Source organism: Solanum pennellii, chromosome 2, assembly GCF_001406875.1.
Source record: "Solanum pennellii chromosome 2, SPENNV200".
NCBI classification, from domain to species: Eukaryota; Viridiplantae; Streptophyta; class Magnoliopsida; order Solanales; family Solanaceae; genus Solanum; species Solanum pennellii.
In genome coordinates this window covers 36,998,822-37,017,391 of record NC_028638.1, presented here as the reverse complement: position 1 = coordinate 37,017,391, position 18,570 = coordinate 36,998,822, and the positions used below count along the sequence as shown (strand labels likewise).

The 18,570-nt window shown below is 30.4% G+C and overlaps 2 protein-coding genes across 3 annotated transcripts; both read left to right on the top strand.

Moving 5' to 3' along the window:
- The first annotated feature begins 630 nt into the window (after positions 1-630).
- Positions 631-9,033, top strand: LOC107012045 (gamma carbonic anhydrase 1, mitochondrial-like). Its single transcript, XM_015211770.2, has 5 exons — positions 631-877; positions 3,087-3,230; positions 7,578-7,703; positions 7,792-7,943; positions 8,351-9,033. Exons 1-5 carry the CDS (start codon positions 763-765, stop codon positions 8,618-8,620), a joined length of 807 nt encoding a protein of 268 aa, XP_015067256.1. The 5' UTR covers positions 631-762; the 3' UTR covers positions 8,621-9,033.
- Positions 9,034-15,512: 6,479 nt separating this feature from the next.
- On the top strand, positions 15,513-17,725 carry LOC107010691 (galactinol synthase 2-like). 2 transcript variants are annotated; one of them, XM_027915031.1, is made up of 3 exons: positions 15,513-15,914; positions 16,814-17,137; positions 17,231-17,725. In XM_027915031.1, the coding sequence occupies exons 1-3, from the start codon at positions 15,591-15,593 to the stop codon at positions 17,525-17,527; spliced, it is 945 nt and encodes a 314-aa protein (XP_027770832.1). In that variant the 5' UTR covers positions 15,513-15,590; the 3' UTR covers positions 17,528-17,725. The 2 variants fall into 2 exon arrangements, with proteins under 2 accessions (XP_027770832.1, XP_015065468.1); XM_015209982.2 differs by having other exon boundaries at positions 17,207-17,725.
- The last annotated feature ends 845 nt before the right edge of the window (positions 17,726-18,570 follow it).

Below are 18,570 nucleotides of genomic sequence, written 5' to 3'. Positions count from 1 at the left end.
AAAACAAATAAGTGCAAATTATTTTTCATCTCATTCTAATCTATTCGAATAGATAATATTAAATTGTTGCAGTTAAATTATTAAATTTGGGATAAACATAATATACAAATAAGGGTCCATTTCACCACAAAATTATTTAGATTTTTTCACTTTATTTGAAACTTAACATTTGGCCATGATAAATCCTCAAAATTATATTCGGAATTTAGCTCACACCAAATAGTATGATGTGTTTCCATATGTTAACCTATTTAAATTATAGTTTATATTCAAATCATATTTCGTATTCTTTTCTTTCAAAATACATTCAAACAAATAAATATTTAAAATTTTTGACCAAGCACTCTTACTTCAAAATTTTAAATTAAGTATATTTTTTTTAATAATATATAATACGTATATAAAATTTAATCTATGACATTATATGACTATTTATTTTGAAATGTTAATGTTTTATAATATATTTGATCCTATATTTTATATAAATTAACGAAATTGAAACGTGACTTTACTAGTTTTTTTTTAAAAAAATTGAGGAGTATAAAATGTAGTTAGAAAAAGAAAAAAAAACACATTCAATACTTGGCCAAAAAAACAAAAAAAAAAAACATAATAGGAGTAACACAACTCTAAATAAAGTATAACAAATGATTTTAAAGAGATAGAAAAGATTCAACTCATTCCATTTTCTTCTTCAGAAATAGTGTTGGAGCTAAATTAACTGAACAATCCCTTCTTCTGCAGAATCACATTTCCACGAATATGGGTACGCTGGGCAAAGCAATCTACACAGTCGGATTCTGGATCCGGGAAACGGGTCAAGCCATTGATCGTTTGGGCTGCCGCCTCCAAGGAAACTACTACTTCCATGAACAACGTACGTATGCTCTATCCTCTTTATCTCCTTTGAGATTTTAGGTTTATGAATACTGGTATTTGGTAATTGATTCTTTCCAACATCAGTGTTTGCCGGCAAAGTTTTTTAATTGATTACACAATCCCTAATTTTACCTGAAAATGAATAAAATTGGGACAAAATTAGAGTGGAATAATGATTATAGAGCATTAATGTAGCTGACCTACCTGTTTTATCCTCATATTTGGAATAAAATGGGTGAGAGTTAACAAGTGGAGTGAAATGCTTTTTATTTTTATTTTTTTGGTTTGGAGTGTAGTTGATCCGTTGATTGGCATATGTGATTGAGTGTTGTTTAAATACTGAAGCTATTAGTCGTTCCGCATATGGTTGAGTATTGAAGATGATAGCAAATAATTAAAGGAGCTAGTAACATTTTGAGGTTTTATTCAGCTGGAGAAAACCTTCAATTGATTACCGTTCCACTTATTTGTCTTGAGGTTATGAATGCCTTTGAAAAACTGAAAGGTGGATCTCTGTTTTTGATTTCACTAGTGTAACTTTATTTCCTTAGTAAGTGGGTAATTTTGGGAGCAGATGAAGTATGGAGATTCTTTCTTTCAGAAGAAATGTTGTCATACTAACAAGTAACATATAATGTGACTACCTCTTTGAGTAAATTCTACTTTAGGCAAAACGGGAAAGTAGAATTGCATGAAAGATGAAGCTTCCTTGCTTGTAAAACAACAAGAAGTTAATTAGTCTCATTTTCTTATTCATGTTAAATCTGATAAGAGTACTTGTATTATTTACATATACTAGGATACCACCTAACAATGCCCATGCATTCTAAATAGCTAAAAAGAAAGTCAAATCCTAAAACCATTGATCTTTGTCTTTCAGGGCAATCTAAATGTTGATCTAGTAAATTTAATTTAAAAAAAATTGTTTCTTAACTCAGTCAGTCATGAGATCAACGTCGTAGGTGGATTTTGTTGAAAAACTTGAGTTTAATTATTCAACAACATAGTGAGGTTTGGGAGGGTAGAGTGTACGCATAACTTAACACTACCTCTTGGAGGTAGAGAGTTTGTTTCCGAAAGAGCCCCGACTCAGATAACGCATATTGAAGACATAACAAATACTAGAGGAAGCATTACATAGCATTCATGAAAAAGGAACAATAACAATAACAAAATAATGTGATAACCAAAGCACAAGAAACAATCAGTAGTAACAGAAATTGAGGGATAAGTAACTACATGAATACAGTTGGTATTAAATGAGAAAATACAGAGCACCAAACTACGACCAAGCTTATCTTGCAGTAAAGTGAGACAATGCTCAGTTTCCTACTAGCCTTCTTTTTTTTTTTTTTTGAGAAGGTAGCCTTGTATTCTAATATGCGACCTCCGCATCCTCCCATAAATCATCCAAAATTTGCAATTCTACTTTCCACTTTTTGCCTAAAGCTTCTCAAGGGGATAATTTTACTGTTAAAGAATTAGATGATAATTCTGTGATGCTGGATTTATTTTAGTTCTGGAGAAGAAAAGGTGTCCTATATTGAAGTTGGAAATATTTTCTTATCTGTTATATCTATACTATATAGACTAGATAGATATATTTATGCTATTAGAGTAATGACCCTGAAGACTGCTGATGAAATGCAAGTACTTGTGGCAAAATTATGCTGATATCTATCTCCCCATATGTATATGGTTTACTGGCTTGTTATTGTTGGTAGATTCTCCCAACTGCAAAATTTGGATTTTCCGCAGTTCAACATCATTAGACTTTCAGACTCCGTGCTACTTTATAGCATAAGTCACTCAGACTAACTTTGTAAAATTATTCTTGTATATACATATATTTTTTTCAAATCGAAAGAAGCTACTGGCTTGGCATCTTTGGTTGTAATCTTGAACATTCATTGCTTCTTTTGTCTGAAGAGTCTGGTGACAAAGGATATTTTTCTGGATTGGTCATATTTGAAATAATATGCTCACAGTCAACAACTTTGCCATCTGATTCCTTCATTCTAGTATGTATGTTTTTGCATTATAAATGTAATACACCTAGAATCCTTTACTACAATATTCTTCGCTTTTTGATCAAAGAATTTGTTTTTCATTTTAAGTTTGAATATTTGTTTGTCAATGTGCTCCAAAGCACATATGTTACACTCCTGCACCTTTTGACATTTTCCATTTGTGCTTCCTTATTCCAGTGTCAAGGCATAGAACTCTTATGAACTTGTTTAACAAAGCACCAACGGTTGATAAAGATGCTTTTGTGGCCCCAAGTGCATCTCTAATTGGTGATGTTCATGTCGGACGTAATGCTTCTATTTGGTATGGATGTGTTCTGCGAGGTATGTTCTGTTTCCCATAATATGATAATGTATCTTTATATGTGCTAAAATATTCTAGTAAAATTAATTGCCTGGACAAAGCTGTTGCTGCATTTGGCAGAAACCTTCTGTATGTTGCATCTCCCATAGATGCGTTTAAATCGTACCTATTGATTTTGAAACATAAAGATTGTCAACACTCTATGTATCCTAGAGACATGAAGTAGGGGTGAGGCAGTGAGCCAAAATCTCATCTTGTCTGATGAAAAGCTTATATGTTTCTTGAATATGTGCGGAGGATAGACATTTGGAATATAGCTTCTTCGTTGATAATTCAGAATTAATTTTATGTGGTTCTCAAGCTTTTTATTGAAGCTATCATTTGTCTTGTACAAGTTCTCACTTTTGCAGGTGGCATTTCAATGATTTCATCACTGTACTAGGCTTAACTCACAAGAGATTGTTTATTCCTCTTAATTCATCATTAATCTAATTCTTCCAAAGTTCTCATATTTATGTCAGCTTTTGATGACTGAATGATTTATTAAAAAAGCATTCAGTGAATGCAACCGTATGCATCCAGTGAGATCAGACTACTAACTTTAACCCTCAACCAGCCCCCCTTACTACATCAATCATAATCCAATCCACTACCTCACAAACAAAACAGAACAATAAGCAAAACCTGTTATCTCAATTCAATTTAATTCTCCATTGGCCTTTATTCTGTTGTTGAAGCTACATCATTACCTCTAAGTCTGCACCCTTGTTTGTTGCTTCCCTGTTTCCTATTCAGAAAATTCCCTTTATTATTTGGTTCACATCTTATTGTTAACCCCCTTCAACCTTGAGTTCTTTTGTTCATTTTCTAGTTTGACCAAAAATCCGTGAAGAGTCTGAATTCCTAAATTTCTGCTATTCCAAAACTGAAGCTACCCCATTAACTTCTTATTCCACTTCTAGTTCTTATGATTGTACATTGTCATCAATTACTTGCAATTCATTATCAGCTATCTGTTTTCCATCGCCATATTTTTACCCATTATGCTCATTGCTTCTGCTTCATTATCTTGGCCATGTTGGCTGTCCATCTCTTGTTCACTGTTAAGACTTCTTTATTGAAGAGTGTCCTCCCCGTATTTCAGAGTATTCTCTTCAAAATCAATAGATTTCCTTTTCACTAGAATGTTACTTGTCTCTGTTAATGCCCCAGTGTCAGAGGTACCAATGATACAATTACAGAGAAGAAACAAATTCCAGGAGTAATCTCGAAGAATTTGAACAGCTAGTTCAGGGATTCGGGTTAAGAGAAAATTATAGAGAGAAGAAAACAATCTGATTATCAATTAATGAATGACTGTCAATGATCTAATACAATCCTTTTATAGGCTCCTAGAGATTACTAAAACCGTTAAGTTTCACAGATACAATTAACAGAATTTAACTATCTAACAGTCCTAACTGTTCTAACTAACTTCTGGACTTGTTAACAGAAATTGCCACATCAGCGATTAGTTCTCCTTTTGCTAAATTGTATTAATAGCGATTAGTTCTCCTTTTGCTAAATTGTATCACCTTATCTGATTTTCCTCATCAAGAATGTTTCCTTTTCTGTAACAAAAATCATTATGGCGTATTATTTTCCATCAAAAGAATAAAAATGAAGAAGAAGAAGAGATTGGGACAAGCTTCAGGTGCCAATATAAACCTGATATGTTTAGTAAATAGTTACCTGTGACACCTTTTCTGCCCTTTTTTTTTTACTTTAATCAAGAGTGTCTAAGTCACCTCCACCATGTTAGCTGCTTTGTTTGGGGTTGTATATTCATTCAACTCACTCAGCCTATTTTTTATGCTACCCCTCCTTACAATTATTTTTGATTTAGCTGGGCATCATGAAATGCCACTACCACTCAATAGGCAGGCTTCGATGCTCAAATGCAGTGGCAGACTAGCACAGCAGTGTTCTATCCTTTTATCCAATGACATGTAGGTGTGGCCTTCAAATTGTTGGGCTTGGCCATCTTTCAAGACACGAGTTCCTCTAGCAACAACACATCTCTCTGAAATTGCCATTGGCTCCATCTCAAATTGAATGAAGTAGCAATTTTAGTCATCAACTGCTTGCAGGGAATAGCTTTTTTCCCTATGACAACATGTTGCTTGTCCCAGCCATTGTATTCCTTCACTTTGTCGGAAGTTCCCTTCACTCTGTTTGATCAAAGGCTGCTTTGGTTTTGCAAGTGACCCTGTATCATCAACAAATTGCTTGATGTTTTCTTCCAAATGCTTTCTTATCCTCCATCCCTATCATTTTCGGATATTTGAACAAATTGCTGGTTCATTACCTGTAAGCTTCAACCACACAGAAACTCCCTGTATGTTTTATGCTTTACCCACCTCTATCTCAGTGTTCTGTCGGGGCTGTTTTTTTTCTCTAATTCTCGAAGTTCCCAAATGGTCGGACCTTTGCGGCTTCATCTGTGAAAACTCTATAACCATAATTATCCTCCTTGTACACAGGTCCATGAATTTGGAAACCTTCTCTCTCAAACTAGTGAAGATGTGGAAAAATACTATCATATCCGGTTAGCCATAATATATATGTCTGTTGAGGGTCTTTCCGTTTTAATTTTTAAGACAGGTAAAAGTGGGATTGAGGTGAACATCTGTTTATATATTTAAGCTAGCCAGGCCTACCATAGAAGTCTGGAGGCACAATAAGTGTTTTGCTAGATGCTTAGTTAAACAGGCCTTCTATAGGAATCTGGAGGTACAATAACTGCTTTGTAGATGATTAGTCTTTTTCTTGCTCTTTCATTTTTTTGACTTCGAGCAAAGTCGAAGAGAGGTCAAACTGTCCTGAAAAAAATATTGCTTTTAATTTTCATGTAGAGTATTTTTCTTAATGGAAGCAAGGGGTGCACCTTTTGTATTGGGCAAGACAATAAGAAGCAAAAATTATTTTAGACAATTCTCAGTTCGCCAAAAGATGACTAGCCCTGTTGACATATAAGCATTTCAGAATAACAATTAGCATGATAAGATGTCGTAACTTCTCCTCTTGTAATATTTTTTTTCAATTTTTATTTTGTATGGTATTGGCTTGAGATGAGTAAATGGAGAATTATGATCAGTGAGGGCATATTTATTGTGAGGCGTCGTCATTGTCGTTTACTTCTGTTCTTGTGTACCTTTTTTTTAAATTACAACATCCATCATGCCAGTTTATCTTCTGATTTCCCTTTCTAATTATCATATATTCCAAGTACCAGGGGATTGTTTGAGGTTGGATCAGCTGTACTTTTGGTTGAACTCGTTTGTATTGAACAAGTGATGTTTGGTTTATATACAACTACTATTACTTATACGCCTCAATTCCAATCTAGTAGGGTTCAGCTATATAAATCCTCACTATCCATGTCGCTCCAGTTCAAAGCTGTTTCATACCATTATTTGAAAAAAATCGGTTCCTTATATTAGTGTTTGGTTTAATATATTAAAAAATATTCAAGTTCAAAAAAATATATTAGAAAATATTATTTATGAACTGTAAATGAACATAGATGCAGAAGTGATTATTTCTTTAAACTATACTAAGAATCCCTTAACCACATTAGTAGAATTAAGTATGTTTAGTTTGGGTTCACTCAGAATTGGAATTTTCTAAAAGAGCCTATACAATATTTCCAGGCCAATAATTCAATGGCCAGATTTTCATTACAATCTCACAAAACATCTTTTAACCTCCCAAGCACCTCCTCAAATTTCTCTTACTGTCTAAATATCAATCCAGTATTGTGCAAAATGACCAGAATTTAAACATACTTTATTTTATACTAACACATTGAATCGAGTATACAATGTTTTGGTAGTGCTGTTAGAATCTCATGTTCAATACAAGTTGCCACAAATTTTGATTGATGAATATCCTCCCATGCCTGGAAATATTTTATAAGTTTTTATTCCTTCTTCAATCTTGATTTGTTAGGAACTTCCTGTTTCTGCCATAGTCTTTTAGTCAATTCTAGCTCCTTAAGGGCAAGGCCATAGAACTCTGTTTTGGGCTGTAATTGCTAATATTTTAACAGGATAGATAGGCTTCAGTCAAAATTTGATTGCATGTTGTTTTCCTTAGTTTATTTTCGAGTTCACTTGAGTGATTCTAATTAGTAAGTAATATGCTATCTCATTTGTAAACAAAACAGAACTTTTCGTAGTCTTTGATGTCTGTAATAAACTTCACCAGATATGTGTTACTGGCCATGTGTGTATGTTTGAGAAGTGTGAGGAATATGGTGATTTTCTTGCACCCAATATTTATTTTTAGTCTGGTTGTTCTTGCTCAATATGAAATATTCCATGCAGGTGACGTGAACAGTATTAGTATTGGAGCCGGAAGCAATATCCAGGACAATTCTCTTGTTCACGTAGCCAAATCAAATCTAAGTGGAAAGGTTTTGCCAACAATTATTGGCAACAATGTTACTGTAGGTGAGAACTATTTGGCAAATCAATAACATACATCTGCTGTCAATATTTTCAATGACCTTTGTGGTTAACTTTAAATCTAATTTTGAAGGTCATAGTGCTGTCTTACATGGATGTACTGTTGAAGATGAGGCATTTGTTGGTATGGGTGCAACTCTGCTTGATGGAGCTGTTGTAGAGAAGAATGCTATGGTTGCAGCTGGTGCCCTTGTCAGGCAGAATACGAGGATTCCTTGTGGAGAGGTTTGTGGTAACCTGATTTAAGCTATTCATTTTGCCATCATCATAGGTATCGCACAGAACACACATCTGAGTTTTGACTCTGGTATGGTTATTAACCTAAAGATGGATTTGTTTCTTGTACATTTCGAGGCTAGTTGCTATCATGCAATAGATTTCTTAATTCAACTAAGAAAAGGTCTCTTAATTTTTATATTCATAAACATGTGAAGTTGTGGCTTAGACTTAGATGTGGATATCAAGAAATTCCCGGGTAAAATCCTTTTTGAGGTTAATTTTATGTTCTCTGCCACCTTTCTACCTTGCCAGCATAGTGCACTTCCATCTTTTGGGATGAAAAACTATGGAATAGAATTGATTACGTTTAGCTTGCTAATAAATGTTGTTTTGGTGTTCTGTTTCATAAACAGGTTTGGGGAGGAAATCCAGCTAGGTTTCTGAGGAAGCTCACACAAGAAGAAATTGCTTTCATCTCGGAATCAGCAGCCAACTACTCTAATTTAGCACAGGTCCATGCTGGTGAAAATGCAAAAAGCTTTGATGCGATTGAATTTGAGAAGGCGTTGCGGAAGAAATTTGCTCACAAAGACGAGGAGTATGATTCTATGCTGGGAGTTGTCCGTGAAACACCTCCCGAGCTTGTCCTGCCTGATAATATCCAGGCACCAAAAGCCATTTAAGTGTGGATCCAAGTTAATTTTCCCTTGGGTTCTATGGTGTTAGCCAATTTCTTTTTTCATTGGGCTGATCAAACAAGAAAATACCTACGTTTCATTCTCAATAATTAAGGTCAGGCCGAACCATCAAATACTTAATCCAGGTTTGCAGCTCTTGCATTTACTGTGCTGATCATATTACCAGTCAGAAGCTTTGATTGTGGATCAAGTACCAATTGTACCGTAGAGCAGATAATTGTTTTTTCCCCCCTAATAATCAATTTGAAGCCAGCAGAGTTTACTTGTCAAATCTCATTTTTCCTCGTGAATAAATAGTGGTCCCTTTTTCTTATAAGCAAAGGTTTATTAAGCAGGCAGGCTCACACATATAGTAAATATACTGAAAACTGCAGATTGCAAAGGTTGGTTTCAGCTTCGATTTGCCTTTTTTGGTGTGTTTTCTGCCCAGTACTATGGTAAATTTAGAATTTTTTTAAAAAGTGTCGTGACTTAGATCTGGTAAGAGAAGAAATTTCATGTTCTTGATTGCATTTCCCTTTTCAAAGTCTTTTTCATTCTTGTACCGAAAATCGTTCCCCTAGTATAATACTAGTACTAGAAAATGAAGTGGTGACCTATCTTTTCTCTTCTCCTTGTTTTAGTTTTTGTCCGATACCTGCATTGGAGCATAACTATCTCAAATTCGGGACCACACCTATTGGTGGTTCCCCTTGTTTTAGTTAAGGGTATGCATTTGAATAAATTGTCAAGAAACTTAAGCAATTCGTACATAAATGTGTTTTTTAGGTCAATTGTATACATCCTGGCTCCAATAATTAATACTAGCCAGAGCCATACAGATATATATTTTTCAGTCTACAAACTCTACTTGGTAGAATTTGCTTGGATAGGCAGTAAAGCTCGTCCTATTTTGGCATAAGTTATGTGTGGTTATAGTTCATGAGAATTGATATAATTATTTTTAACTTTTGAAATTAAGGTGCAACTAACATTATTTTACAAATTCCCTATACTTCCTTCCGAGTATATAGCGGGGCCGGTATTCTTGGCAACATCCCTTTAGAATTTTCAGATACACCTCATCCAAACATGATTCACATGTATCTGGTACAATGATACTCTCATTCGCGTACCTCTTATTTTACTTGTCTTTCTTCTCTCTCGCTCACTTGTCTTCTTATGTATTCATATTTTAAAATGTATTTGAGTTTCACAAATTTTATATATTTATATATCTAACATATATATATATATATATATATATTAAATATTCACAAATCACGATCTTAAAATCTTAAATTTGAATATCGTAGAGGGCAGCTTCATAAGAGCAATAAATCACGGTGCTCAATTTAGATTATCATATTTAAACCAAAAAGGACCTTCCTTTAATAGTATAAGAATATCAAAGTTGGTATTGGACACATGCTCATCAGTCCAATGTTCCCACCTAAGTCTATAATATTTCCCATAATATAGGATAATGTTTTTGGACGGTTTGAACTTTTCAATAGTTGAGGAAAATATATTATCTTTTTATACACCAAAACCCTCAAATTTATGTAAGACCAACAATATTAATTAACTACCCATGAAAGAAAAGTTTGGAAAAGATCTAGAGAGCTTCTATATTTGCTCTTCTAGGTTCTTTTTGACATACTGCATTTTCATATATTTGATCTATTTAGTTTTTATATTTTAAAGATAATGTTCATTAAGTATGAAATATTTTACCTTTTACATTAAATTCGAAATTTCTTATTAAAAGTTTCGTGTCATTTGGTGCTCCTCTTTAAAATGCTTCTTTTTTTGTTTCTTACCCTAATTTTGATATTTATCTTAAAGGCCATTTAATTTGGTATTTAATACCTAAAAGATAAAACGTTTTCTATTAAAAATAGGGTTAGTAAAGCTTGAATTTGTGACCTAAAAAAAATAATACTGTAACTTTTAGTACACCTCCGTTTCAAAGAATGATCTAGTTTGATTAAACACTGAATTTAAGAAAGTAAATAAAAATTTTTAATCTTATATTCTAAATTAAAAATACGTCAAATATATAAAATTGACCATTAATCTTATGGTGTTAAACGTGTCATGTGAAAAATTTAATTTAAATTTCATCGAAAAAAAATCCATCCTTTCCGAAACGAACTAAAAAAAAATCATTCTAAAAAGGGAAAAGGGTCTGATATACCCCTCAACTTTGTCTTGTGAAAGTGGCTCATATATACCCCTACTTGTAAACAAATGGCTCACATATACCCTTTTCCCCTAACGGAAATGAAAAAAATAATAATTTTAATCTAAAATTTTTATTATTTTTTTCTAAAAAATATAATTCCATATGAGTAAATTTAATCCTCGTCAAACATATTTTTTTTGACTTTTTTTTGTTTCAATGACTAATTTATCATTATTATTTTGATAATCAAATTTATTTATGTTTCATTAATATTCTTGTAAAACATATTGTAGATGACCAAATTGTTTTTCGAATACGAAATTAAATTACAATACACACAAAAAAATAGTTTAATTTTTTATTCTTTAAACTAAGGAATGAAAGAAAAAAACAAAATAAGAATAAGAAATTCAAATAATTATAATAAAAGAAGTTAAAAAATAATTTATGTATGAAAAAAATTAAAATATACCTTGAACTTTGATAGAAGAATCATATATACCCCTAAATAATTTTTTTAAAAAAATTAGAAGTAATAAATATAAATTTAAAACTAATTTTTTAACTTCCGTTAAATGAAGGGTATATGTGAGCCATTTTGTAACGGCAGGGGTATATGTGAGCCGTTTGTATAACGGTAAGAGAATATATGAGCCACTTTTATAACGAGGGATATATCAGCTCTAAATGACAAAGTTGAGGGGTATATCAGACCCTTTTCCCTTCTAAAAAAAATAATACGTAGTGTTCTTCTAGATTTTTGTTTTTCAATGAAGGTTAACGTGACAATTTTTTTTTGAAACGTGGCAAAATGTGAGTAACTTTTTACGTAAAAATAATCAATCCACGTGGCTAAATGATTAATAACTTGATGCAGACGTTACAATACCAAAAAAAATTCATCGGCGATAGTTAAGCTATTAGAATGGCGGATTTAAAATTTTCATAAAAGTTCAAAATAAAATATAACACTTCAAATTTTAAAAATAACTTTGAATTTCTCCATCATTAAGTTAATTTTTAATCTGTATATATATAAATATATTCAAAAATAACTTAGATATATCTTATAATTTTTTGCGAACATTCAGATAAACTCATTAATATCCTCTAGATCCGCCCCTGCGTTGGTCAAAACATCTCCATTTGTTGGAGAAAAATAATTAGTATTTGTTGCACCTAAAAATAATAAAAGAAGAACGGAATGTGTTTTTTTTAGAAAAAAGAATGATCCATCGATTTAACCCTTTAGTCAAATTTTTGGATTTGTTTTAAAGAGAAGTTGAATACAGGATAACAGTAAAAAAATGTTAATTAAATTGCAATTTTGTAAATTTTTAGTCCTTGTGAAATAGCAAAAAGATGTATTATTTTAAATTATAAAAGTAAGCATAACTATTTATCCTAAAAATTGTTAAACTTAAATTTATTGTTAATGCCTAATGGTTTTGCTGTAGATAAGGTTGTCGATTCATAGCTATACCGACTTACCATTGGTTTTAAAAAAATAAAATTGAATCTTTTTTATTTTAATTTACGTGATATATTTTATTTTTTATCGTAAATTTTTTATGTATATGCATAACATGTTTTAAATTGTCAATAATTATGATTCATAATACTTTTTATGTAGTCTAAAAATATATAAAATTCTATTTTAGAAAAATTAAAATAATTATGTATAAATTTTCAATCAAACTTAAATTATTTGATTTTAAAAAAAAAATCTCACCAATTAAAATAAAAAAATAAAAACAAAACTTTAATTATTTGACTCTAAAAAAAAATACGAACAAAAAAGTCATTCTCCTGGATTGTTGGAATCATAGGCGAAAAAGGGGATCTAATAAGTCATCACTTCAGAGGATAATGTTTTTGGTCGGTTTGAGGTTTTCTCAACGGTTAAAACCAACTAACTTAACCGAAAAGTTTTGAAAAATAGTTAGAAAATTTAGTCAGAAATTTAAAAAGTTTATGATTTTTTTTTATTTTAAGATAAATTGATATTTTTTGTTTTTTAATTATAATCTATTTTTTTAATTAAAAGATATTAAAATAAAAAAGATAAAAATATTTTAAAAAGTAAAATAACATAGATAAAATATAATTCTCGTCAAATTTTCTAAATAAAAAAAAATTTCATTAAAAAGTAACTATTGTTTTTTTAAAGAGGTTAAGTTATATAATTAGTGCGAAAATTATTATAATATCTTAAAATTATCTTTTACATGTTATAATATTAGTCAAATACTTTTATGGTGAGTAAATAATTTCTAGGACAGTGATTAAATAACTAACTTTGACTCAAATATTATGTCACCAACGTAACGTTTTGTTGATAACGATTATGTAAGTATAAGTTTAGAAAAATGTTATCAAATATTATACTTTTTTCAAGGATGAAAGTTAGTTTGGGATAGAATAAAACATACGACTTGTTTATCTAATTATTACACTTGTATTGCTCTAAAAAAAAGATTTTTAATCAATTTAATAAATCTATCAGACTAATTTCTTTGTAAGTAGCCTGACATTTTATTTAGAGAAATTAAATTCAAAAGAAGTAGCTAATCTTTGCATTAAAAAAAAAAANAACTTTGACTCAAATATTATGTCACCAACGTAACGTTTTGTTGATAACGATTATGTAAGTATAACTTTAGAAAAATGTTATCAAATATTATACTTTTTTCAAGGATGAAAGTTATTTTGGGATAGAATACAACATACGACTTGTTTATCTAATTGTATTACACTTGTATTGCTCTAAAAAAAAGATTTTTAATCAATTTAATAAATCTATCAGACTAATTTCTTTGTAAGTAGCCTGATATTTTATTTAGAGAAATTAAATTCAAAAGAAGTAGCTAATCTTTTGCATTAAAAAAAAAAAAAAGAGAGAGAGATCTAGGTGTTAATTATGGGTGCACTTTAAGAATGAAATGAGATAATGTTGTGTGGGCCTAAAAATTGATTACTCTACTGTTTACAAGTTTAATTAACTACAGTAATTAAGAAAGATTATCAAAGATTTAACATGAGTTATTCAATTTAGGCATAATACCTTAAACTTTATACGGATAATTTAATTACATCTTTTAAACTAAGTCTTACTTTAATTGAACACCTTAACTTTTAATAAAGTGCTCTAATTAAATTCTTTCGATATAAATTCTGAGCTTTTTTTCGTGTATATTTTCATTAATTTATTTGTTATATATTTAAGTTAATCATATAAAATATGTTATCTTCTTTTAATTATATGTATTCCTCACGTAATTAAATCGTAAACTTCTACGAAAGTCTTTTTTATCTTTAGATTGGTTGTCTATAATTAAAGAGATAATATGTTTTGACGTAATTGACTAATTAACCGCTTTAAGAATGAAATAATGTTGTGTGGGCCAAAAAATTGATTACTCTAGGTTTAGCGTTTACAAGTTTGATTAACTATTGTAATTAAGAAAAGATTATATTCAATTTAGGCATAATACCTCGAACTTTGTTTGGATAATTTATTTACCTACTTAATTTATATTTTATTCACCTTTTAACTTTTAATAAAGTACTCTAATTAGACTCTTTGGATTTAGTTTTTTAGCTTTTTGTGTGTATTTTTATTGATCCACCTGTTATATAGTTAAGTTAATCATATAAAATATGTCATCTTTAATCATATGTATTAGTTTATATAAATCGTAAAACTCCATGAAACTTTTTTAACTTTAAATTGATGCTTATAATTAAAAGAGATAACATATTTCGACGTAGTTAACTTAACTGTTTTAAAAATGAGATAATGTTGTGTGGGCCAAAAAATTGATTACTCTAGTGTCTACAAGTTTGATTAACTATAGTAATTAAGAAAGATTATGTTCAATTTAGGCATAATACCTCAAACTTTGTCTGGATAATTTATTAACATATTAAAACTAAATTTTATTTTAATCGAACACCTTTAACTTTTAAGACAGTAATCAAATTAAATTCTTTTGATTTAAATTTTTAATTTTTAATTTTTTTTTTGTATATTTTCATTGATTCGTTCGTTATATACTTAAGTTAATCATATAAAATATGTCATCTTTTTTAATTATATGCATTCGCCCATATAAATCGTAAAACTTCATGAAACTTTTTTCCTCTTTAGATTGGTGCCTATAATTAAAAGAGATAACATATTTTGACATAATTGACTTTACTGTTTTCTAAATAAATACAAATACATGTAAAACCTTATCAAAATTCAAATCAACATTATTAAGAATTGAGATATTCAATTAACACACAACTTAATTTAAATATATAAATAAAATATTCTGACAAATTTAATAGACCGACTAGGTAATAAACCTTCTATATAATAGTATAATTCTTTGGCCTCACCTGCACCGCCAATTTTATCCATAATTTTCTCTCTTAGATATAAAAAGTAACGGACGAAGTCAAACGCATTGACACGACGTCGTATGTTCATAGCGGAATTTCATTTCCCATGCATTTTTTTAATAAAAAAAATATACTTTTTTAGTTTTTGAATATATAATTTTTTTAAAAATATATTTAGTATAATCTAATTAATTTTAAAAATTGATCAAATTGACTTTCAAAAAGTAAAATATGACAAATAAAAATTGACCATAAATATTTTATCATTTTGCCTTGTGCCTATATAAAGGGACTCAAGGCACCATAGAAGAATACACACAAACAAAACACAAAAAAACATATATTCTCTTCTAAACTCACAAAGAACTTCAAATTTTATTTTTTCAAAACAAGTTGAAAATGAATCCAAATGTATTTAGTGTTACAAACAATGGTTTGGTTAAGGAAACAAGTTTGTTTAGCCATGCCTATGTGACATTTTTGGCAGGTAATGGTGACTATGTAAAAGGTGTTGTTGGTTTAGCTAAAGGGTTGAGAAAGGTAAAATCTGCGTATCCTTTACTAGTGGCGGTGTTGCCTGATGTACCAGAAGAATATCGCAACCTATTGATCAATCAGGGTTGTATAGTTCGGGAGATCGAACCGGTTTATCCTCCGGAAAATCAGACTCAGTTTGCTATGACTTACTATGTCATCAACTACTCTAAACTCCGCATCTGGGAGGTTCGTATAAGCTAGCTTTTAGGTTTAAATATATATTTAAATTTTAATTTTGTGCACTAAATGTGTATACGTTCAATCTTAATCTTTTGAATCAAAGTTATATACATTGAAGCTAGTATATAGATATATTTTGAATCCTCTGAAAATAAGATTAGAGATTCATCCAGTAATTGAAGGGATTTAAAATTTATCTTGAGGTTTCAAGTTTAGACATTTAGCCTTGACTTTTATTTATTTTTTTCTAAAATTAAACTCCGAAAAATATATTTAATCATAAAATTTTAAAATTCAACTTATTTCGAAGAATATGAAAAGCTATAAAATGTGTTTTCGCCTTTTTCACTCCAAAATACTCACAAAAAGATTAAAAAAGAAAAAAACTCCAATTTATATTTAGTGCCAAACATAATTGAATTCAAATATCGTTGTTCACCTTAAAAAGAAAAATAACTCTTTTTCAAATTTCAAAATGAAACAAGGTCAAACGCCCACTAAATCTCAAGCATTGTATTTTTATTTTTCAAACTTTTCTATCCATTAATGAAAATTCCGAATCCGTTTTCCAGCCAGATACTTTCTCCGTCTCATTTTATGTGTCATTTTCCAAATTTCAAAATTCAAATAAATATGTCAAACCAGTAAATTTTTTATAGATCTTTTAAACATTTAAAATTATTATCAATCATTATGACTTATAATACTTTTTACGCAGTTTACAAATATATAAATTTTATTTTAAAAAAATTAAAAACGAAAAGCGTCGCATAAATCGAGACAAAGCCATAGATCACAATTTTTGTACATCAAATATAACACACACTGATGGTGTACAAATTTCATTACTACAATTAGTGGTAACTTCTAACTAATTTTTTGTTTATATGAATGACTAAATGCAGTTTGTGGAGTATAAAAAGATGATATACTTAGATGGAGATATCCAAGTTTTTGAGAACATAGACCATTTATTTGACTTACCAAATGGCTATTTCTATGCTGTGATGGACTGTTTCTGTGAGAAAACATGGAGCCATACCCCACAATACAATATTGGTTACTGCCAACAGTCTCCAGAAAAAATTCAATGGCCTGAAGAAAATTTAGGACCAAAACCAAATCTTTATTTCAATGCAGGCATGTTTGTATTTGAGCCAAGTCTCCTTACTTACCATAACCTTTTGAGTTTCCTCAAAGTAACCCCTCCTACCTCTTTTGCTGAACAGGTAACAATAATAACAACCGCGTTTTTTGTTTTTGCTTTTGTTTTTGTTTTAAATGACGCTGAAATACAGGATTTATTGAACATGTTCTTCAAGGACATTTACAAGCCAATTCCAAACAAGTACAACTTAGTCTTGGCTATGTTGTGGCGTCACCCAGAGAATGTAGAGGTTGATAAGGTGAACGTTGTTCATTACTGTGCAGCAGGATCTAAACCGTGGAGATACACCGGAGAGGAAGAGAACATGGATAGAGATGATATAAAGATGCTAGTGAAAAAATGGACGGAGATATATAATGATGGATCACTGGATTACAACGATAACAAGTACATGCCAATGGACGCCCCTCGCGGTGGCCAGGGCTGCATGACAGCCCCATCCGCCGCGTAGGGTATGGGGGTGTTAGAGAAAGTTATAATAGAGTACTCTACTATAAATATATAGCAGAGAGATGGAGTAGTAATATGTGTTTAGATAAAGGAAAACGTGATGTTTTAAGTTCTTCATGAATTTGTGTTTATTAACATTATGAAAATGTATGAGGGAGAATATATGAATGAACTATATACGTGTTAATTGATGGGTCTGATCAATTCATGTGACTCACTTTTCTTTTTAGTCAGGAATGACACATTTCTATATTAAGTAACAATACAACTATAAAATGTCTATTTTACCTTTAATGAAATGATTTATAGTCACGCAAATTTGTATCATTCATTTTGAATAATAAATTTTTTAAGTCTTCCTTTCTTTCTTAAACTCCGTACCGCGTCAAACTACCTCAGGGACGGAAGGAGTATTAGTTTTGTTTTGTTAGTTTTATATGGAAGTTCAACTATATAAAAATGGATTTGGCATCTTCTATCTAGCACTGCATCAGACCCTGAAGAGACTGGTAAGTAATTAATGCTTGTTGTTGTTTCTTTGTCTTAGAATTATCTATCGTGATTTCTTAAGGTATGTAAAAGATTATTCAAATATCAATAAAGGATAAAATAATTTTCTTTTGAAAAAAATATCTTCCTAATAAGTATTTCTTAAGGTGTGTAAAAGAGAATCAAATAATTTGAAACGGAGGAAGTACTCATAACCGAAACAATTTTCATTAATGGAAAAACTAGCAAGAATCCTGAACTTGAAAATGTTGATGACTTTTTTAGATAAGGCATACACAAGCTAGGAAATACGTCAAATTATGAATTTGAATAATCAATACTACTTGTCATGAACATCGACAACTTAATATTTTTGGCATTTCTTTAGCTCGTATTAAAAAATATAATCATCAATATCTGTCGTCAAATATAACGTTCTTGAAAAAAAAATTATATTATTGACATGAAATTTTTTTTTATCGTTGTGTGTTGGTTTTGTCCTTTTTAACAGTGGCCTAAATATGAAAAACAAACTACTGATCACCAAGATTTTGA